Here is a 20,894-nt window from a genome sequence, read left to right as displayed (position 1 = left end):
GACCTCTGCAGAGATGCTGCACTGATCTTATCTGATCACGTTCTACTGAAAACATGGCCCTGCTGCCTCGGCCGGATCGACAGGGTTCAGTCAGTGACTGGCTAATGCAGTATCTTGTTCTGTTCTCATTACTCACTGTATGGTTCCACAGCCTTATTTACTGGCTTCCAGGGCTATCCCTGCTGCATTTAAAAAAAACCCATAAGCTTGCACTTTTTTCACTGTGGCACTGCCCCGTGTTTCAAAGTAAAGCTCACAAGCTGAAGCAGCAGTGCTATGTGCCTGTTTTGTAAACAGAAAGCAAAAGATTGAACATCCTAAATTAGAAGGTATCTTTTCAATTAACCTAAGTGGAATTAATTTGTCCACTACAGAGAGCATTCAATCAGGGTTGTGTTCTTACACAGCAAATGTAATAACATATTCCCAGAGAGGCCATAAAGCCAAAAGAAACAGTATGTGACCACATGAGCTTTATCAATGCATAAGCATAGTTCACCTGTGTTACATTACATATTAGTGAAATTTGCACCGCAGTATTAATGTTCCTGGGGTTTTTAGCCCATATGCAGTTTTCAGACCTTTAGGCATAGCTGCACAACTCCTGCTGCAGGCAGATGGTCAGGCATCATTGTCACACATGACTAATTAGTTGGACCAGAAATTTTAAATGCACTTCACCAGCTTCTCCCACCAGAATTATGAAAGTTACTGACACTTGCTTGTGTTGACTCACTATAAAAAGCATTGAGCACACTGTTGGCTTTGCACAGAGAGAGATGTGTCTCACAAGTCTCACTAATTACCCAACATTTCTGTTGTTTTCTGCTCTTATCCTGTCCTCTCCAATTTATCTTTTTCCCAGTTCAGTCTTTTTCAGGTGTGTCTTTCTCTCATATTGGTCTTACAATCAATCACAACCCAAAACATTCTTTAATATTTAACTCACTGTTTCTTATTTCCTCTGGCAAGGAACCTCCTTTTTTAAACTGTTTGTCCCTGCTACCATTAGGCACAAATTTTCTCCAACTTAACCAAGCTATGTCCCATAATCATAATCCATTTCTGGTTCTTTTTCCCTTCCCCCCCCCATGGGGGGCAGTCCTTGTCAAATGCATTTTTATTCAGTGTCAAACCTGTTTATTTTCAAACCTCATCCAATCACAGCCTGTTTGCTCCACCTAAACATGATTATTGTTTAATATGGAGATTGTTCCCAATTTCACCCCAATTCACTAGTTCCTTAACAATCCCTTGCCTAAAACAAGGAAGCAGAGCAGGCAATGGGGCTGCTCTATGTAGTACTGCAAAAAAACCTTGGTGACCTGAAACCTTGGTCCAGCTCCAAATGGACCAGCATGCCACAAACAAGGGAAAAAAAAAATAAAAAAAAAATTCCATTACCATTTTTTTTTTTTCTTAAAATAGTCTGGTTTGAAAGCCAAAATAAAGAACACTACAAAGAACAAGGACAGCACCAGGACAGCTTTCATAGAATCATCATAGAATCACAGAATCATAGGGGTTGGAAGGGACCTCGAAAGATCATCTAGTCCAACCCCCCTGCCAGAGCAGGACCACCTAGAGTACATTTCCCTCCCGTTACAGTAAATGCACAGTTTTTAAAACTATGAGCAGTCTAGGATTAGGAAGGAGCAGGCTATACTGACTCCTACCAATAAGTTATTATATTTCTGTTTTTCTCTTACTGTTTCTTCACTTGGAGGAAGTCCATGTTACTACACCAGAGTTAATTTTGAATGGCACTTGCTCAAATACAGAAATATAGCACAGATTCAATCTCACCATCTCTGTGCTGTCTTCTCCCAGTACATACAGAGAATGAAGTTCTAAACCAGATGGCTACTTTATTGTACTATTCAGTGAATTCCAAAATTTCACAGGTATGTAGAAGAATCTAGAAGAATCCAAAACAAGTATGTTTCTTTAGCAGGAAAAAAGGGACCCTGGGAATAGCTGCCCTGTACAGTATGTTACTCTTAGCCATTACTAAAAGCAACCAAATGTAGTGGATTATACCAGTTTCTCAGGCCTGGCCACAAAAACAGTTAGCCAACTGTCTTACTTTTGACAGCATGTCAGAAGGATTCAAATCCATTTGTATTTCAACAGAAAAACCTGAATGTTTCCTTAAACACAGCTTTTAAGGTGTTGGGGTTTTGCTTTTGGGTGGGAGGTTGCACGTTGTTTTCAGATTTGTTGCTGCTGTTTGTGTGATTTGGGGTGGGTGGGTGGCATTGAGTTTTTTTTCATTTGTCTGTGTTAAAATTTTTATTTTAATTTTTTATTCTTTTCATGTGGAATGCTCATACCAACCCATCATCAGTCAGTTGAACAGCACTGTGGAGTTTTAGGAAAGTAAATCCATCTAACACTGTTACTGTCAAAACTGGTCTACAGCCTCACTGTCCTACCAGGGTCAGACACCTATGTATGACAGACAAGGTTCTTTAAAGCCTTGGTCATCAACCCACACTAGCAAGGCAGCTATTTTGTTGAGTTGGATGCATTCAGCACACCCTTTGCTAATGCTTTTGAGATAGATGACAATGAGGTTCTGGAGCATGTCCAGAGGAGGGCAACAAAGCCGGTGAAGGGTCTAGAGCACAAGTCTTATAAGGAGCAGATGAGGGAACTGGGGTTGCTTAGCCTGGAGAAAAGAAGGCTCAGAGGAGACTTTCTTTACAACTATCTGAAAGGAGGCTGTAGAGAGGTAGGGATCGATCTCTTCTCCCAAGTAACAAGTGATAGGACAGAAAGAAATGGCCTGAAGTTGCACTAGGCGAGGTTTGGGTTGGATATTGGAAAAAACTTCTTCACTGAAAGGGTTGTTGAGCATTGGAGGAGGCTGCCCAGGGAGGTGGGCATCCCTGGAGGCATTTAAAAGACGTGTAGATGAGGTGCTTAGGGACATGGCTTAGTGGTGGACTTGGCAGTGTTATGTTAACGGTTGGGCTCAATGATCCTAAATGTCTTTTCCAACTAGAGCCAAACAAATGTTTCCATTGTGACTGAAGGGAATCAAAAATAACTGCTAATTCAGCTACAGAAAGCCCAATTGCCTGCTTTCCATTTTCTATAGTAGCCATGCTGCTGCACTGAAACCCATTTTGCACATGCCAAAGTAGCTAGAGCAGACTTGCCCAACATTGCTGAAATGACACTTCATCGATGTGCTTCTTAAGATCCTTGTCCTCAAAGAAGGTTAAAGAGAAGCAAAACGTTCACTGCAAACAATTAAAGAAAAACCACAACAAAAAAACAATTAAATAAAACAAGGTATGAATATCTCAGGAAATATCCTCTAGGACCATGAAGAGAAAGTCTTGGCTTGTTCTGAGGTCAGGAGATAATTAAAATTCTCTTACAATTTCTTTTACTGGTAAAAAAAAATTTAATCATGTGGAAGCTGGAGTTTAATAGTTTGAAACCTGTAATGTAGTGTAATTTTGGATGCCAGCATCACTTAGATAAATTCAAAAGACCTGAAAAAGTTAAAAAGTATTTACTTAGTCAATGTACTTCCAAAAATGTAACCACAGTTGACTGTCTCAGAGATCAGCAGAATTATTTATTCTGGGTTTTTATCCAGGGTTAAGGAAAGCAGCCTCAATGTAACTATTAGGAAGTCTCAAGTCTTTCAGTACCAGTTACAGCACTCAATCATAAAATGTGTGCTTCAACAAGTTTTCAATTATTTAACATGCCTGTTTCCCCCCCTTTCCCAAGGCAATTTATCAAAATCCTCCATACACATTGCCCCTCCTCAGCTGCCCAAACATTAAACAGGCTAGAAGGCACTATATGGAAAAAGTGCAAAGTCTCAACATTTTTTTCAAGAACTGATGTTTTTATCAATTTCAGCAACACAAACCACCTGTTCAAACTACTGTAAGAAAATAGAGCTCTTGCAATACAGATGATATCAATTTACTTAAATAAAACAAACAATACTTCATCAATCATTTTCACATGCTTAGAAATTTAGATGTCTAAAAATTTACCATTTAGGAAAAGAAAAAAAAAAATCAACTGAGCTAAAATACTATGTTAATCTTTGACACCTATGAGGGAAACCTTAACTTTGATAAAACCACTTTTGTTAGGACATGCAGATACAGAATTAAGTAAAAAATGTTCAAGGACAACTCACTACGCCAGGACAACATTTTTCCAAATTACAAAATACACCTTGCTTTGTTAGTTAACGGGGTGCCTCACCTCACAAGCCCCGTGCAGGCTGCACAGAAACACAAATTAAGTTTGGTCCTTGCTCAAAGTAATCCATCTACTAGAGACTGACGGAGAAAAGTAATTTAGCAGTTTGAAGGATCCATATTATCTGAATTATATTTGCTAACAGCAACTATCTGCACGCTGTATTAGAACTGAAAACTCCAAGCTCTACATGGTACAGACCATCTCTTTTTTCCTCTCCCGCATCAGCCTAAGATTGCAGAGGGTGCCTATACAGATTCTAGAATACTTTTTTGAAAGGCTGTTTTACAAAGATTTTCTTCTTTCGACATCTGAATCCAGAGGAGGGAGCAGCATCCATGCAGTGACAAAGCAGCTGTTCACCTTGCAAAGGAGGATGGAAAGTTGGGAGACTGAAAGATTTATTTTGGTTTGCTCTCTATTTTGGAGAAAATGGGGAAATGAACAGGTGATCTGAAAGTAAGTTGTTTTACAGCAGAAAGAAAAATGCCAAGTACAAAGCATGGCAGAGAAAAAGTAAGAATCCTTAGACAATGTTTTTAACTCAAAATATTTCTCTCTACAAAGAGCACAGAGACATTTCACACTATGCACATATATCCATATTGTTACAAAGGATTTTAACTTTCTTAATGATGAAGTTATTGAATTACTAAAAGAATTCAAGCTACTTAACCTTTGCACCCTGTTTAAATACCTCAGTAACTGAAGCTTTTCAAAGATCCAAATTAAATGAAAAGGTAGTCAAAAGACTTCCAACATTTTATTAAGAAAACAATTACTATATTCAAACTTACAGGGCAAAGGGGTTTGTTTTGGCTTGGTTCTTTTTAACTGATGAGAAAAAATATGGCTGCAGGTCCTTGAAGATAAGATGATAACTGGGCCTCTTAATTCTGTATCAGTAACACAAAGTTATAAAATAGTATCTGTATTATGATTTACACTGTAAAACCATGACAACATATCAACCAGTGTTTCATTTTCATGTTATAATCAGGATTCCTGAACAACAGAAGTAAAAATTCACTCATTCCCTGCACTTACTAGTACAGCTATGCTTCTAAATCAACACTGGAGAATTTTCATTTCCAGGAGTACTAGTAAAGTGTTCAGAGCTGTTGATCTACAAATTAAAAGTGTAAAGAGTACAGAACATTTCCTTTCTAGTCAGATAGAAGTTCTTGATGGCTGTTATCACTCAAAGCATAGAGTGCTCAGATCTGACTGACTTTTTGGAATGGAACAGGACCCATGGTCTAACTAGACAGCTGACTGCATTTAACAGCTTGTTACCAAAAGGGAGAATCCCATACCATGCTCTTTTGCCCCTGCTCCAAGTAACCTATGGTCCTTTGCCCCCCTTTATAGTATTTCTGGTGTTTATTGACCTGCTGATGTGCCAGTTCACCTCACTGAACCAGCACGAGTTTTCCTTTATTATTTTTTTCTGGACACAGCACCAGCAAAAGAAAAGCAGTGAGAACTCACCGTTGGAGAAGGCAAAGAGCCATTGTCTTTACGTGACCACGAAGGATTAAAACTAGTACAAAGCCTTAGCTATACTTTAATATCAAGAATTTAAATATTTCAGCTCAGGCTGAGCAGTTGCAAGAAAGCACACTCCTCCAAAATCTGATGACATGTCTGACACTTGTTAAGAACTTACTAGTGAATGGATTTTGGAGACACCCTCATGGTGGTGCTGTCCAGGGGACTGTTCCAGACTAACACAGACATTCTGAAGTGCCTATTAGTGCTTCAGAAAGAACTACACAGATAATGAGTTCACCCATCAGATACAGTTTGCTACAGGAATGATTGCACTACACTGCCAGAATTAACATACTACTGCATCAAACAAGTGTGTTGATACTGTCCCCATCTAAAATGACATTTCAAGTAAAACTAAATCTTTAACTTTCCCACTTTGATAACCCGTATTACTTATGAGGTGTGCAAAGCCTACAGACTAACTGCTCAGGTCTTCCTAGTGAAGCCATTTCATTCAAGTCCTTATTTAACATACAGGCACATATAACAAACCATGATGATCTTTTGAACAACTGTATGCAGTTTCAAAATAATGTCTGTTTTTAAAAAATCCAACCTGTGTGAAAATAATATATAAATCCACATCTACAAGGTGATTATATCTTACTACAATTATTGCAACTATTAGTTTCTCATCTTAAATGTGATCATCAAAATGCATCTTAAAAGGCATTTTGATGCAGCAGAAGAATTAACCCACTTAAAAATTACCATAAGAAGTACCAAGATTTTAAAGATCTCAGCACGTACATATCTATGCATACACATTTACGTATCACATAAGTTCAACACTGCAAATTTAGCATCATAGTCAAAGCTACTGATGCAAAATTTAAACCAAGCTTTCCTAACCCCTTATGAATCTTAGGAATCCAAAATTTAATGGAGGAGGAGAAAGTCACAAAAAGCTAGAGAAACTGTTTGACACTGCATATAATTTGATTAAAAAAGTAAAATAACAGTAAATGGTTGAGAGATGTGACATACTGCAGTATGACTCCAGCTTCTTTGGTCTACATTAAGGAAGTTCCCTGCCTGGAGTATGTATCTGGCATGGATTTCACATCTTAGAGGTGAGAACAGAGCCATGTGAATATTTTTTTTTAAATCTGGATACAGCTGACACTACTTGCCATTTCTGAAAATTCAGTGAGAAGAGGCTGATAGGCACACAATCTCAAGACGTGTGTATATTTTTTAATTGTTTGGGTAAGCATTCACACAAAGTAGAAGGTTATATAGGAAAACTCACAAAACACTAATAAACCAGAAAGTACAGCCCTGTCTAATAAACTCACAAGTTCAGAAAGATTAATGATTCAAACAAGAATCACTGAATGGCCATCACAATTTCAGATGCTGCACCTGCTTTAGCCCATTGCTCCCCTGCTGTCTAAAGACATTGGTTTCCTCAATGCCTAGAGGAAGGAGATATCTTGCACACAGTAAATTCTGTATGAGCTCATATATCAGGGCACTAACACATGGAACAACTTAACATTATTTCAATGCTTGCTATTTATGACAAGCAGTTGCTTTTCACGTGTATTTAAAATTTAAGGTTAAGTGTATTTATTGCACTTTAGAACAGCCAGAAAAACATTCTCAGGAAGATTCTCAAATTAAGATTACTCTTAAATTGAACCAGCGGTCTTAAAATACTGTAGAAGCTGCTCATAATCTGAATATAGATGTTATTTAACTGCATCTAAGCCTTAGGTAAGAAGAATTAAGAGCAACAGTTAGCTGCTAAGTGAAAATAAACCCGGTATATATTTCAAGTACCACTGATAAACTTGTCCGTTATTTCCATGAGCATATATCAAATGTCTCAGAACAAAACCCCAATTTTACTTCCAAGCACATCAAGAATCTAATGAATTTATAAGACTTTTCCCATGTTTTAGAAATTCACCCACTGTCAGGAAAGAGCATTTTTTCAGAGTACATTTTAGATGATCTATAAAGACTCCACAAGTCCAAAGACACCTAAATAAACCTCCTTTTAAGAGTGCATTTAGGTTCTTTTTAGACCAGTCATCTAAACAGACCAAATAGTTGGCTGGCAATGAAATTCAAGGAAATCATGAATAACAAGAGCTTACCACTGATACAAAGCATTAACTGAAGAATCTCACAGTAGTTAGCTGCCCAGAATGGTTAAGATACTGAAACGGCTGAAACCCTGAAATACTTCAGGTTACATCAATTTATTAATTAAAATAAAATATTTGGTTTACTTTAAAGTTAGGACAAGCTGAAGTCTTGAAGTCCCATCTTCCCCACCATTTCCAGACTATTTGTATGATGACTATGAAGTCAAGCAGCACTGAAATAAGTACTTATTTGATATTAACCTTTCCAGATTTATGAATATCCAAAGCTGAAGAGCATTCAAAGTAAGCTTACCTAACAAGCTGTAAGTTATAAGAGCCAGACGTTGTACACCAGAAGTTGGTTCTGAAATTTCCTGCATTTAGCACTTATTAGTGTCCACACTGCTTTTATCCTGTCACACACTTATAAAGCACGTGCCCCATGTTTGACAGAAATGCTGAGGCCACATGACATAAGATTTTGCAACACGAAGTTCTGGCTCCCAGGTACCCAACTAACTTAATATCAACCATTTAACAAATTCTTAATTAACAACCTTGAACAGCAACCCTCAACAGAAAATAAACTATGTTCATTGTCTATTACTGTTTTCAGGTACTTGTAACTTGACAATCAGTTTACAACGGAGCATATTGCAAAAGCCAAAATTAAAGCCATATAAACCACCACTTTCACAAACTCCTTCTCCTTATTAGCTGTAACACAGCAGCTCAACAGGGATAACTGACGGAACATAGCCCACTAGAACTCGACAATCTTCCTCCACTAAATATGCAGGTAGAACCTACATATAAAGACAAGGCAAGCACCTAACTCATGGCATTATAAAATAGTTAACGTTTATCTTGCTGCAGCTCCCACTTTATGCTGAAGTTTGTGTTCTGACTGTAAAGAATAATATGATTTTATGCAAGAGCCCTTCCTAACTCATACTAAATTAGAGAGTCTGCCAATACGTGAGTCACATGAATAACCAAATAAAGTGAAGATTCTTGGACTTACTATAAAGCAGCAAAATGAGAAAGTTAAGGGATTTGCTTCTTGTTTCCCAAGGTTTCTATTTTATGTGTTTTAAGCATACTTTATTCAGTTTGAAACTTAGGAGCAAAAATCAGCTATAAAAATACCGCCCTTTCCCCTACTAATTCTTTCAGAAGGAAGTAAGTGGAAGAGGGAACAAGTCTTTTTATACTATGCAAAGCTTCATAGATCCTTCAGGGTAACACTTTAACAAATAAAAAAATTGGCATCTGCATTCTTCTGGCTGCATACATGCTACTGATTACTATGTGTAATTTGAAGAGCTACTCATTAGTTTAATTCAGCTGATCAGATTTATAAACAGAAAAGCATATGGACCAATGTTTGCTCTATCAGTTTTTGACTAGGTCTTAATACCTACCATCCATGATATTGCATAACTCAGGAACATTGTTTTAAAGAGCACTGCAGGATGAACAGGTACATTTTATTACTTACATATTCAAAATGGATTTCTATGCATATTAACATGAGAAATCCAACATATTCCCAGGGTACAGACAAACAAGTTTGCAGTTCATCTAAAATACCTAAGTTTAAAAAAAAAAACTTTTGTAGATCTAGAATCAGTTGCCACTTCATGCAGATTATTATAAAACTGATTGTATTCTCGTAGGTCTTCACACATAGCTCCCTTATTAAACAGAGGCAGAATAAGCCTGGATGCTTCTACAGTGCTCAGACTCATGTGAAATGCAAATCTGGCCACCTTACCAAGACATGGAAACTTCCACAGACCCTTCACGTTTCCAATCCATCTATTTTTCTGTAAATGTTTTTGTTGCACGAGTGCTTTGTTATCTCCACATAATAACCCCAGCTAAAAGCCAGAAACATCTTTAAGAGGTAAGCACAAGTGTATGTCTGTAGCAACATCTTGCATTGTATCATATTGTCTGACAGTTCTCCAAGGCTTTTTATATACTCCAGAAGATGCAAACTTATTTAGATTAACAGTTTAAAAAGCAGGCCACATAATTAGTTTTTCTTAGGGTCTTCACTTAAACACAGATCACTAAATCACAAGTACAGTCAGTGACTTTTATTGCTAAAGTAGTTAATTTACAAATTTAAGAACAGGAAATAGAATGAGAGAATTGATTTTACGATAAATTCATAACAGAAAAAAAGGTTTAAGTGATTTCACAGGAAAAATCACACAGCTTTTTGGTCACTGAGGTTGCTATACTTTATCAGCTTGGTTGGCTGACTGTTTTCAGTGTATGAGATTTTACTAACCTGATTTCATCAAAATCTGTCAAAGGCTATAATTATCTGAGCTTTAAAACAAATAACTTTTGTCCAGGCACACAGGCCACAGAACAAGCTTTTTTTTATGATTTGACAAGCAGACAAGGACATACACAGAGCAGTGCCCAAAAGATTCAGTTTAAATATTCTGCAGACATTCAGTTCTTTCCACAGTATGTAGTTGCTGTAACAAGAAATAGGAAACTAAAGCAAAAGGGTAGCAGTCAATATGTATGCTAAGCATTTAGAGAACAGGTAAGTAATTGAGGTGATAGCAGTGGGGAAGTTACTGTAACTGCATCCAGGAAGGCTTTCAGCTTATGAAATAGCATAAACCACATGTTTTTTATTAAAAAAAGTGTCTTATAAGTCCTTCTCAGAGAAACAAGCAATCAGCTTAAAAAGAGGGGGAAAAAGGCACAGACAGACTTTCAGTGACCCATAGCTATACTGTACATCAGGGCATCCCAATTAAAAAGCCAAACACACAACTTTGTTATATTTCACCATGAAGAGAAATACTTTTGGAAAGACAAAAAGGTGGAACAATTCCTACCCTTCATTTCCCTCAGCCTAAACCTCACACTTGCAGACCAGGCTCTCAATAAGATTTTATCAGGTCTGCAATATAAAGCTTACATCAGGTAAGTTGTGACTCCACAAATTTAACATCTGTGATTTCACAGCTCAGAATACATTTTTACTTATGATAGTTTAGATCAAGGCTTTCTCCCTCTTACTTTGTAATGAACTCACTGCTGCATGAACAACACTTCCCTCAAACCTTTGATGCTGTGCTGGTTTCATCACTAACCACAATACATACAGTTTACAAATCACAAATGCTTCAGAGATAAGGAACTAAGACAACACATGCAAGAAGTGCTAGCAATGCTCTCCTGAGTTACAGAGCTTGCTAAAATAGGGCCAACGTTTATTGTGACATAATACTTGAATTGGAAATCCTGACTAGAAGTTATACAGTCCTTTTATCTGCAGATAGATGAAAAAACAATGGCTTTTGCTGCTATGGAGCACTGGCTGTAAGGAGGCTGCTGGTAAGTACTCAAAATCCTCTGCAGTGATATGTATGTATGAAGAGGTATAATAAACACACACAGAATGCTAATAAGGAATAGGAGAGATGCATTGACTATGCATCCAGAACCTGAAAGCTTCTTTACTTGAACTTCACAAGCACTCAGTGGGGTTCAACACCCAAACAAAAAAAAAAACCAGCCCATCCCCCCCAACAACACCAACAAAACCAAAACAAACTCAAATTAAAAAAACAACCCAAAACACCCATACCCCAAAAAGTTTGTTTTTCCTTGTAACTAGAAGTAATATTTTAAGTAAATTCAGAGATGTCAGTCCCTTCCTTTGTTTTTTACTTAATTCTTGATTGATTCCTCATGATTTCTCAAAGAAGTTACCTACTCTGTATTCTTATGATATCTGGGTTGTGTTTTGGTCTAAGCTTCTTGTACTGGAAACGGTTCCTCCTCAAGTACATTACACAATTGTAAATAGTAAAATATTGCTACTTGTCCTCATCATGTGAATTAGGAATGTGAATTTGCTGAAGTATGTAACCTTTTTAAAATTATTATTTTTTTTAAACTAATTCCTCTCCTAAATTCCAAAACAAGAAACACCAAACCAAATAAATTTTCAAGAAAAAAGTTAAACATATATACTTCCTACAGAACTTATATCCACAAATGTTTTTCAAACCTAAGCCCAAAAGAACAAATAAAAAATAAAAAATCTAAGTTCTAGAGAGTGTGCATTATCAATACACAACCTGTAGACACAGTCCAGACTGTTAGGAGACTATTATTTTGCATGTATTCTAGAACACACCAAAGGGCTTTCCACTGCTTTTGTTACTTGCAAATGTAAACCAAACATATACCAGTCCAAAGAATACTTGAAGGCAATGTTCATAGAAGTCTTCAATAGCTCTGCTTTGTGCAGAGTAGCAGTAAATAACCTCAACAAATACTGCATAAAGTAGAAAACAGAAACTATCATTACTCTATCCACAGGTTCAGGCACTTGGAGGATCATGGAATGAAACATGAAACACTTAAGTCCATTTTGGGCTTCTCGTGTTTGCTACAACGCGTGTACTGGTACTATAAAAGTCTAGTTTCTCCTGTAGCACCTGGACCAAGTTAGTATTTTTGCCACTAGAACCACAGACCCTGTTGGCTCAGGACATTTTACAAGATTCAGTTGAAGTACAGTGTTAACACTGAAGTAAATTCAGAAACACTTACCTATTTGTACTTGTTCTGGCTGGCTCAGTGATACAAATGCTGATGTATCATCAATCCACGAAATCTGAATGTTACCTAGAAAAGGCAAAAGAAATTATTATGACTATTGTTACCTTGTGTTCAGTCACAGATTTTATCTTATGTGCCATTTTGGGCGGGGGGTGGGGGAGAGGAATTGATCATACAAGTGGAGACCTCCAGTTACTGCACCACTCTAAATCTCCAAACTCTGACTTGTTTGGATACTATTATATACCACTTCCTGGATGTGCAATGAAAACTTCAATTGAGTAAATATGAGGACAAATGCACAAAATCATAGACCTCATTTGGAAGGAGGTGTTACAGTGGAACAGTGACTGGAAATAAGTTCCTCATTCATCAAGCAGTCAGTGCATTTTCTATGTGAATGGCTTAATATGTCACATTAGCACTAGAAGAGCTCATAATCAAGAAGAAGCAAAGGAAAGAATTCCTATTCCAGACACAAGGCCTTATTATAGTCTGAAATCCATTCATATCTCCTGTCCTCATCTAAGTGCTCTACTATTAGTACAATTCAGATATAGAAAATCAGTGCAATTCTTTTTAGACAGACTAGGAAATCAAGTTATATATAATGTTACACCACCATTTAACCTTCAGACATTACAAGGTTAAAAACAATGATGGAAAATGGCTTAAAGTACATTTTATTTTCAGATGTTTTATCTATTTAAATTGAATTTGGCCTACATGTTACAAGGTTATAGAAGCCTCTTCTGACATCCAGCCAGATAATAAACAGATTTTCTAATTATAACAGATAAATGCATAGTTAGATTTAGTTTCCATGCTACAAATTTGTGTAGCCAGCTATTTAGGACTTTAAGATAATAATTCTAATCATTGCCAAAACCATAATTAATTCAGTGTGGTTTTGGACATTTCCCTATACTAAAGTGCTAAAGCTGCCATTGAAAAGAACCTACACTGAGAAGTCACATGTTAGCATTTCTTTAAACACTTTGTAAGGTAAATAAATTCAATTTCTAAAAATTCAGTCTTTAAAGAACATAGGTATTTGCTGCCTATGGGTAAGGCTCTTTACTGGAGAAGGGCAGGACAGTTCACGTTTCACAACGCAGGAAATATGTTTATGACTGCAGCTGAAAACTGTACTGTGTTTGGAAGGACTTTGACACCCAATTTCTTTTAAATATTAGAAATTTCTGCAAAATTTAACATCATTCCAAGTGGATCGACAATTTGTTGCTCTGAATTTCTTTGTGCATCAAACCCTCCTTTTTTGCATTAATTACAAAATTCTCTAAACAATCATTGGAGACATCTGAGACCATATTCTTCTGTATTTCCCCAATGGGAAGTGCTGTCCAGGTTCTGTCCCTTTCCTATATATGTGGTTGGTTAATTCCATATCTATGCTGGACAAGCCAAGAGAAAGATCAGAAAGAAAAATCCTCCTGAATATCTTGCAATTGTGCCCTTACTGTAAAATATCAAAAAGGATCAGTGATGGACTACAAATCTCCTGAAGGAGTTTCAGCTGCTACGCAAATGGCCTTCATTGCCCAAAATTTCACTAAGTGCCAACTAAAAATAAAAACCCAATCTATTGATGGCACATCATTTCACTATCAGCTATCTAGTCATTGCTGGAAAAAGGCTGCTGCACTCTTAAATACTTTGGTATTTTATATAATTAAGAGTTTCAATACCTGTCAACACGTGCTGCCTTTATACATATTAAAAATTTAATTTTAAGAACCAGTTAAACATTAAATAGTGGATACTAAGCTGCAATCTGAAGAGAACTGCAACAAATATTCTTATGCAATTCTCCATCCTTAGAACTCTCTTCAGATTATATCACATTTCATAATTATTAAGAAATAAGAATTTAAGGGAGACAGGATTCATATAATAGATCTTTCAGCAATATTGCTAAGCATTCCATAAATAATGTGCATTTCAAAAGTATGGTGAAAGGGCAACAAAGATCTGAAAAGCAAATGCATCTGTACGCCTGAAGTACAATATTTAGGTATCAACACAGCTGCATGCTGGGTTACTGCAAGTCTAATCCAAATAAACCACGACAGCAATGTAAAAAAATATCAGCTCTAGAGAAATAAACCCCAATTTCTCTCTGTACTTCTAGAATAGAACAAACCTCTTCAGTACTTTGAAGAACACCGTTGTTAGCCTGTATGACCCCCTGCCTATTTGCTACTACATGCAACATCAAGCAGTGCCACTTGCTAAAAAAGTAACATCAAGTAAAGAATTACCAAGTGAAATCAAACATCTTCACCCAAACAGTAGATGAAAATCTGATCTGTTGCTTCTGAGATGACAGTGTCAAGTAATGTGAGATTTCTCCATAAATAAATTTGAACATTCTCTCTAAACACAAATATGCCAACTACACGAAGATCCACAGAATAAAAATCATACTGACAGACTGTCATTCAAACAATTTTTCCCTCAGTTTTTTATACAGCAATGACAAACAGTATGGAAACACTTCCATACCAAGAAACTGACTTTGCAGAACAGCAGTTAACAGAAGAGAAGCCACTCTGTATAGCACTTGGAAGACATTTAAATAGAAGCAAAGGCTATGCACAAAAGCTGTATTTCAGCCAATGCTATCTTAATACCTTCATATTTTACATCAGCATGACCAAATAAACTACACAAACTTAAGAATTTTAAGAAAGTGTTCAAAGAGTCTGCATATCACTGCAAGTACTTGTACAGTGAAACTGCATTCACCCTGTGACTACAAAAGCATCTTGCACAAACAGGTGTCCACTTGGTATGCATGCAGTTCCAGAAGACCTTCAAATCATGAACACCCCTTCCAGAGCAGCAAACGTAAACCAGTTCCAAGCCTGACGCCACAGCCTCTTCAGCTGTTCCACTGCTTTCACTAAAAGCTTCATGGAAGATTACAACTCTGCTTCAATTCACACTAGGCTAAAACAAATTCAAAATATTTTTCTATAAAGTCAGATTAATGCTGCTATTCAACTTAACAACTGATTTTTAATCCAGATAAAAGCCTAATTTAAAAACACTTTTGTTTAATTGGCCTAATAAATTGGGATAATTCATGTGTATTACTGCTGTCTTATTTTTTTGGCTTTTGGCAAATCACTTCATCTCACATTGCACCACTCTGTCTCTCTGTCCAGCTACAGCTGAAGAAGCATGAGTACTCCTAGAATTTCGGAAGGAAAATCCACTGTCTGTTTTGATATACAATGGCAATAAGACCCAAAACAAAACATAAAGTAATACCCAAACACACAGAGTTTGTAAATCCAGGTATGAAAACATTCAGTCTTGAAATGTGCAGAAGATAAATGGGAATTTCAGCTGAATATTTTGAGATGTGTAAGTATGACCCCTGGTGGTACTGATCTGTGTTTTGTGTTTCACACCAAAGGGGAGGAGTTGCTCAAGTAAGAAAAATTATATGGCTGAATCTTTGAAAGCCCATAGAAATTACATCCAAACTGTATTGTTTCTTAGCCCTCTAATAGCAGCTCTAGAAGAATCTCAGTAACTCTCTACATTCTCACATGCTAGGTTTCCCAATTGGGAATATTAAGTCCCATCCAGCATTACACTGGCATCACGCTGCAGTACACATCAGAAAGAACTAGGTGAATTTTATACAGGTCCAGAGACCCTGCACAGACTACCCAAGTCACAATTCCATTTGAAGAGGAGAAAAGTATCGTTCTGTCAGCCAGCATGGTGACCCACAGCAAGCTCAGGATGACAAGACAGACTATACTTCCATCCTTTTACTGGTGATAAAAAAACCTTATGGATACCACAGCGACTATTTAAACGGTGGTCAGGTTCATGGTTTCCCCATACAACTCTGACTTAAGTCATTAACTGTGGTACACTACTCTGAAACAACTGCAGTTCACCAATCAAGTACTAGCTAAACAGGCAACTCTTCGTTTGCTTGTCAGTTTCATAACAGAGAGGCAGCCAGCCACCTACCTGCTTAAAAACACATGGGACAACATGCACAGTTTCTACAGCAATTACACTCCAATGGACAAAATTGGTACTGGGACCTGAAGCAAGGCTGGGGGCAGGAAAAAGGGGAAACTGCAGTGCCAAGCAGAATTCTTTTAAGAATAGGGAAATTACTAATACAGTTATATGTGCTCTGCTTAGAGCCATCAAGACTCATGTAATGGAAAGTAAAAATTTTAATTTTTTTAAGTGACAAAGTGGTCTCTCTCAATAAACTTCTTGGCAAATAGCCTTTTTGGTTTTGTTTTTTTAAAAATAGGCAATTTCCCATTGAAATCCTTATTACAGAATTTGAAGATTAGATGCATAAATGCCTATTATATGTAATATTTAATATGCTACTTTCAAGAATGTAAGTAGTGTGAGCAAATATTTCTGCAAGATCATGCAAAAGATTACTTTAATCAGAGTATCATTCTTGTTTTAGATTAAATATTTTAAGAAATTGAAAGAAGTTACTTCTTTGGAAAAAAAAATATTTGCAAGTCTTCAGAAGACCTTCAAAAGATCTCTTCTGAAGCATTATCGTATCTCACAGTAAGAAACTAATAAAAATTTTGGAAACAATATGTAGCACAGTGCTGTATGAAAGACCATTCCTGTTCTGATTTAGGGACAGAAAGAATGACCACTGTTTTGTGCTGCAAGAGTTAAATACTGGGAGATCACTGCCAATTACTTATGATCTCCGTATCTTTACATTATATACCAATACTTAGCAGAGAAACAACAGGACTACTAGTCCCCAGTTATCAGATAGCTTTTTTGTTGTTTCTTTTGACTTGGATGGTGTTCACAATCTTGAAATCAAGTTGGCTATTTCAAGCTTGCTTGCTTGCCTGGGCTCACATAAGTTAGTGTTTGGCATTAAGCAGATGTCAGGATGAACCTTATTCCCAAACCTTGATCTGCCTTTCACGCCAGTTCCTATTCTCTTTACTCACCTATATATACACACATATATATATATACACACACACATACACAAACTCTTACCTCCTCCCAGGAGAGGTTGTAAGTAAATGGATCAAGAGTCCATAATATTCAACAAGAACCACATAAAAAGATTTCTGAAGAGCAGTTAATCAGGACAGATATTTTTAACACAATGTTACAAAGAAACTCCATGGTACACCAGTCAAAAATTACAAAAGGCAATTCATCATTGCCTATACTAGGAGTAAGTCTACACCCACAGATCAAAAGTAACAAACAAAACCAGATGTACTTGCTAATGACAAAGAGGAAAATAAATTCTTTTTTAAATTGTATAAGGAAGGATAGATTATACCACTCACCAAAGGCACTGAAAAGCTGGTAAAGGTCACTAGTCTTCCACTCTTTGGGAAAAGTAACATGAAGTACATGATCTCGTTTTGGCTGCACTGTGAAACAAACAAGAGTTTATTAAAGCAGGAGTCACTACTAGTATCTTTAAAATATCCTAAAAAAGCTATCCAGTATGGTTACATAGCTTTTTTTCTGTCTTTTTTTCTTTCAATAAGAACACAGGCCAAGATCTATGAAACTACATCAGGCACCGATGAAAATAAGCCTCCAGTTATGCATGAAATAAACCTACTAAATACTACTGGTTCATCTGCATAACAAAATTAAATCAGTATTACATGCAATGGGAAATGCCCACAAACCTAGTCCTTTCCAGCCCTTCTGCCAATTTCAATGGACAGAAGAAATAAAAACAACAGGCCCTTCACACTCTACCCTAAAAAATTCATAGCAATAATGCGATGTTGACACTCTTCTGTGATTGAAAAACTCACTATGAAACAATGTTCAATTCAGGTTTTGTATAAGATTAGGTACAAGCTAGAATATACATACAGGAAGACTTTAATTAGAAACTACAGTAAGGAAAAAAATAGCATATCAAGGCCAACATCTAAAGAAGCAGTGCAAAAGAAGCATTTAGCGTACGCTGAAAGTTATTTGGAGCTTTGTGAATTTGAGAGAGAGAATGCAAGTCAAAGTGCTGGGTGGGGTCAGAGTACAGCAGAAGTTGTCACTCTACACGTGCCATACTTTTCTGTGCTTTCCCCTACGCATCTGGTTTTGGTTATCAGAGGCAGTCTACTGAACAAGACACCTTTGACTTTGCCCAGTAAATACCATTTGTACATAGGAAATCACCACAATGTACGTGTGACTGCTCCAGTTTGTTAAAGGTAACTCAAGGGTTAACTGCACACAGCTTTACATGGTCAGATTTTAACTTGACAGCAAGGAAACACTCTCAGGACCAGCTCCTCTCTTTGGGTGTACAGATACAGAGACTGACATTCATCTTAGTGAATTACCCTCCAGAACTGTTTTGTGATACAAGCTTTTCTTGGTTTTGATCTCCTTAGCTTTCAGCTTTATGGAGAGTTTAATTAAAATAAAGGAGAGTTTTTCAAGGTGGATTTCATTCATCGAGTACATATGTCTAAAGTTGGACCATCAACTACTTGTTATTGCTGTATCTGACCTTCATGTCTACTTGACCCCATTAGACAAGGGCAAACCTGCTAGAGTTAGGGTTTTTTTCCCCCACATTTGGTTAAAATGCCCCTCCACACTGTTTTCTATTGAAAGCATTGTGCATTGTTAGTTTTGTAAATACAGCTAAGCATCAGCCATTACTATAATTTAGTTATGACTACTAATTACAGTAAATGGTAACAGTGTTCTCGGCCTTATATATGCTTTCTAGTAGAAAGCATATGCACTTCTAGGTGTAACTGTTCTACAAGTAAGGCTTCATTTTTCCATGAACTTGAGAACTGTAGCTTTCAACAGCTACAGTATTTCCTGAACAGATAGAACATATTTTTATGTACTTTTGTTTCAAGGCTTACCACCCTTGCCCAAAGGTTTAATGGAATTTTTATTCCCAAATAATTTTTTAACATCTTGCATAAACTCAACAGAACACAACAGTTACTTCAGAGTACTCTAAAACTTAAGTTCCTAATCAAAGCAAATCATAAAATAGGACAGAGTTTTCCAACTACATCTGTCTTCTGAGGAAGAGACTGCAGCATGAACTCAGCTGTAGTATTAAAATACTAAAAAAAGAAAACAAAATAAACAAACAAAAACTTCACAAAAGCACCATTATGTATGTACAACAGGAAAAATAATAACAACTCAGCATCTCACAAATTAACTACTGGATGCTGAATGAAGCCCAGAAGATGACCCTGTCATAAGCTGTAAAATGATGTCTAATTAATTGTCTTTAGCCAACAAAGATCAATTTGTTGCTGCATAGCCCATTGAACACCTACAAATTCAAAGGTTTGTTTGCAATCCAGTAGATTACAACTTTAACAACCCCAATTTCAGATGTTTTAATGGCCTTTTTCTATTGATTAGTAAGAAGAAGCTACTCCTAAGCTCCCAAAATTAGTTTATTCTTAAATTCAATTTGAATCCTCTATTAAACCTCTACACATTCTACCTACTCAGGTGAGAAATATTTGATACCTATTCTGCTTTGCAGTAATTTTGTGCAGCAACTTCATACTTCTTGAAGGAGCTTTTAATACACAGTCACAGAAGAAGATGTTGAAAGTCACTTTCATGTATTCAATTGTTTGACCTAGCATGTTACTGAACTCCATTATTTCTGGAAAAATCACACAAGGTACCTCTATCACTACAAGACCAACAAACTGACAAACAAAACAAAACTTATGACAGTCACCTAGTTAGCTGTGCTTCACCCTTTTTTTTTTTTTTTTTTCAAATAAAGGTCTCTAAGCATACCTACCACTCTTAGTGTGGCAATACCTCTCTGCAGAACTGTCCTCTACAGACAATAAACAACTAGACAGCTTCCTAAACCTACAGTAGTGCTTACATCTCAGAACCAAAAGTTTCTAAAGCAGCCAGCCAAACATGCCACCCCAGATGTACTTTCCTTTTTGAAGCTTAAAAAGTCTCCCTGGTTCAGACTCTGCTGTAACATCTGCATCAGCCTGTACTACAGGAGCGGCTTCCAGATAAAAGAGACAGATTTTCAGAGGCAGACTCTTTTTTGGCAACATTTCTTGGCAGAGTATCAAAACAATCCTGTAAATTGGCTAGCAAGTGGAAGTAGCATCTTTACAGCTTAGTAGCTTTGGCATTCTCTCAATGACCCGAAGTATTTATCCATTCTTCCACTTGATATCAAACAGTTGGGGAAAGAAGCATGCAACATAATTAGATAACCATTCCAATACATCTACAGAGCCAGAGCTGATCACCTAACTGCATTTAAAAATTAAATATATGCCCTTAGAGCACACAGTTTCCTCTCCAGTAGTTACTTCCATCTTTCTAGAACTACATTCT

At 36.8% G+C, this 20,894-nt stretch overlaps 1 protein-coding gene across 1 annotated transcript in view; it reads right to left on the bottom strand.

Moving 5' to 3' along the window:
• Nucleotides 1–20,894, bottom strand: part of PARN (poly(A)-specific ribonuclease) — a 57,420-nt gene that overhangs the window by 11,993 nt on the left and 24,533 nt on the right. Inside the window, exons 19-20 of the mRNA XM_008944648.1 lie at nt 17,852–17,938; nt 12,489–12,563 (exon numbers count right to left, since the gene is read on the bottom strand). Coding sequence (XP_008942896.1) covers nt 12,489–12,563; nt 17,852–17,938 — 162 coding nt within the window. The remainder of the gene's footprint in view (nt 1–12,488; nt 12,564–17,851; nt 17,939–20,894) is intronic.

This window comes from Merops nubicus, unplaced genomic scaffold (genome assembly GCF_000691845.1).
Source record: "Merops nubicus isolate BGI_N331 unplaced genomic scaffold, ASM69184v1 scaffold1347, whole genome shotgun sequence".
In the NCBI taxonomy this organism is placed as follows: domain Eukaryota; kingdom Metazoa; phylum Chordata; class Aves; order Coraciiformes; family Meropidae; genus Merops; species Merops nubicus.
The sequence above is the reverse complement of the archived record's forward strand: the minus strand, read 5'-3'. Positions and strand labels throughout refer to the sequence as shown.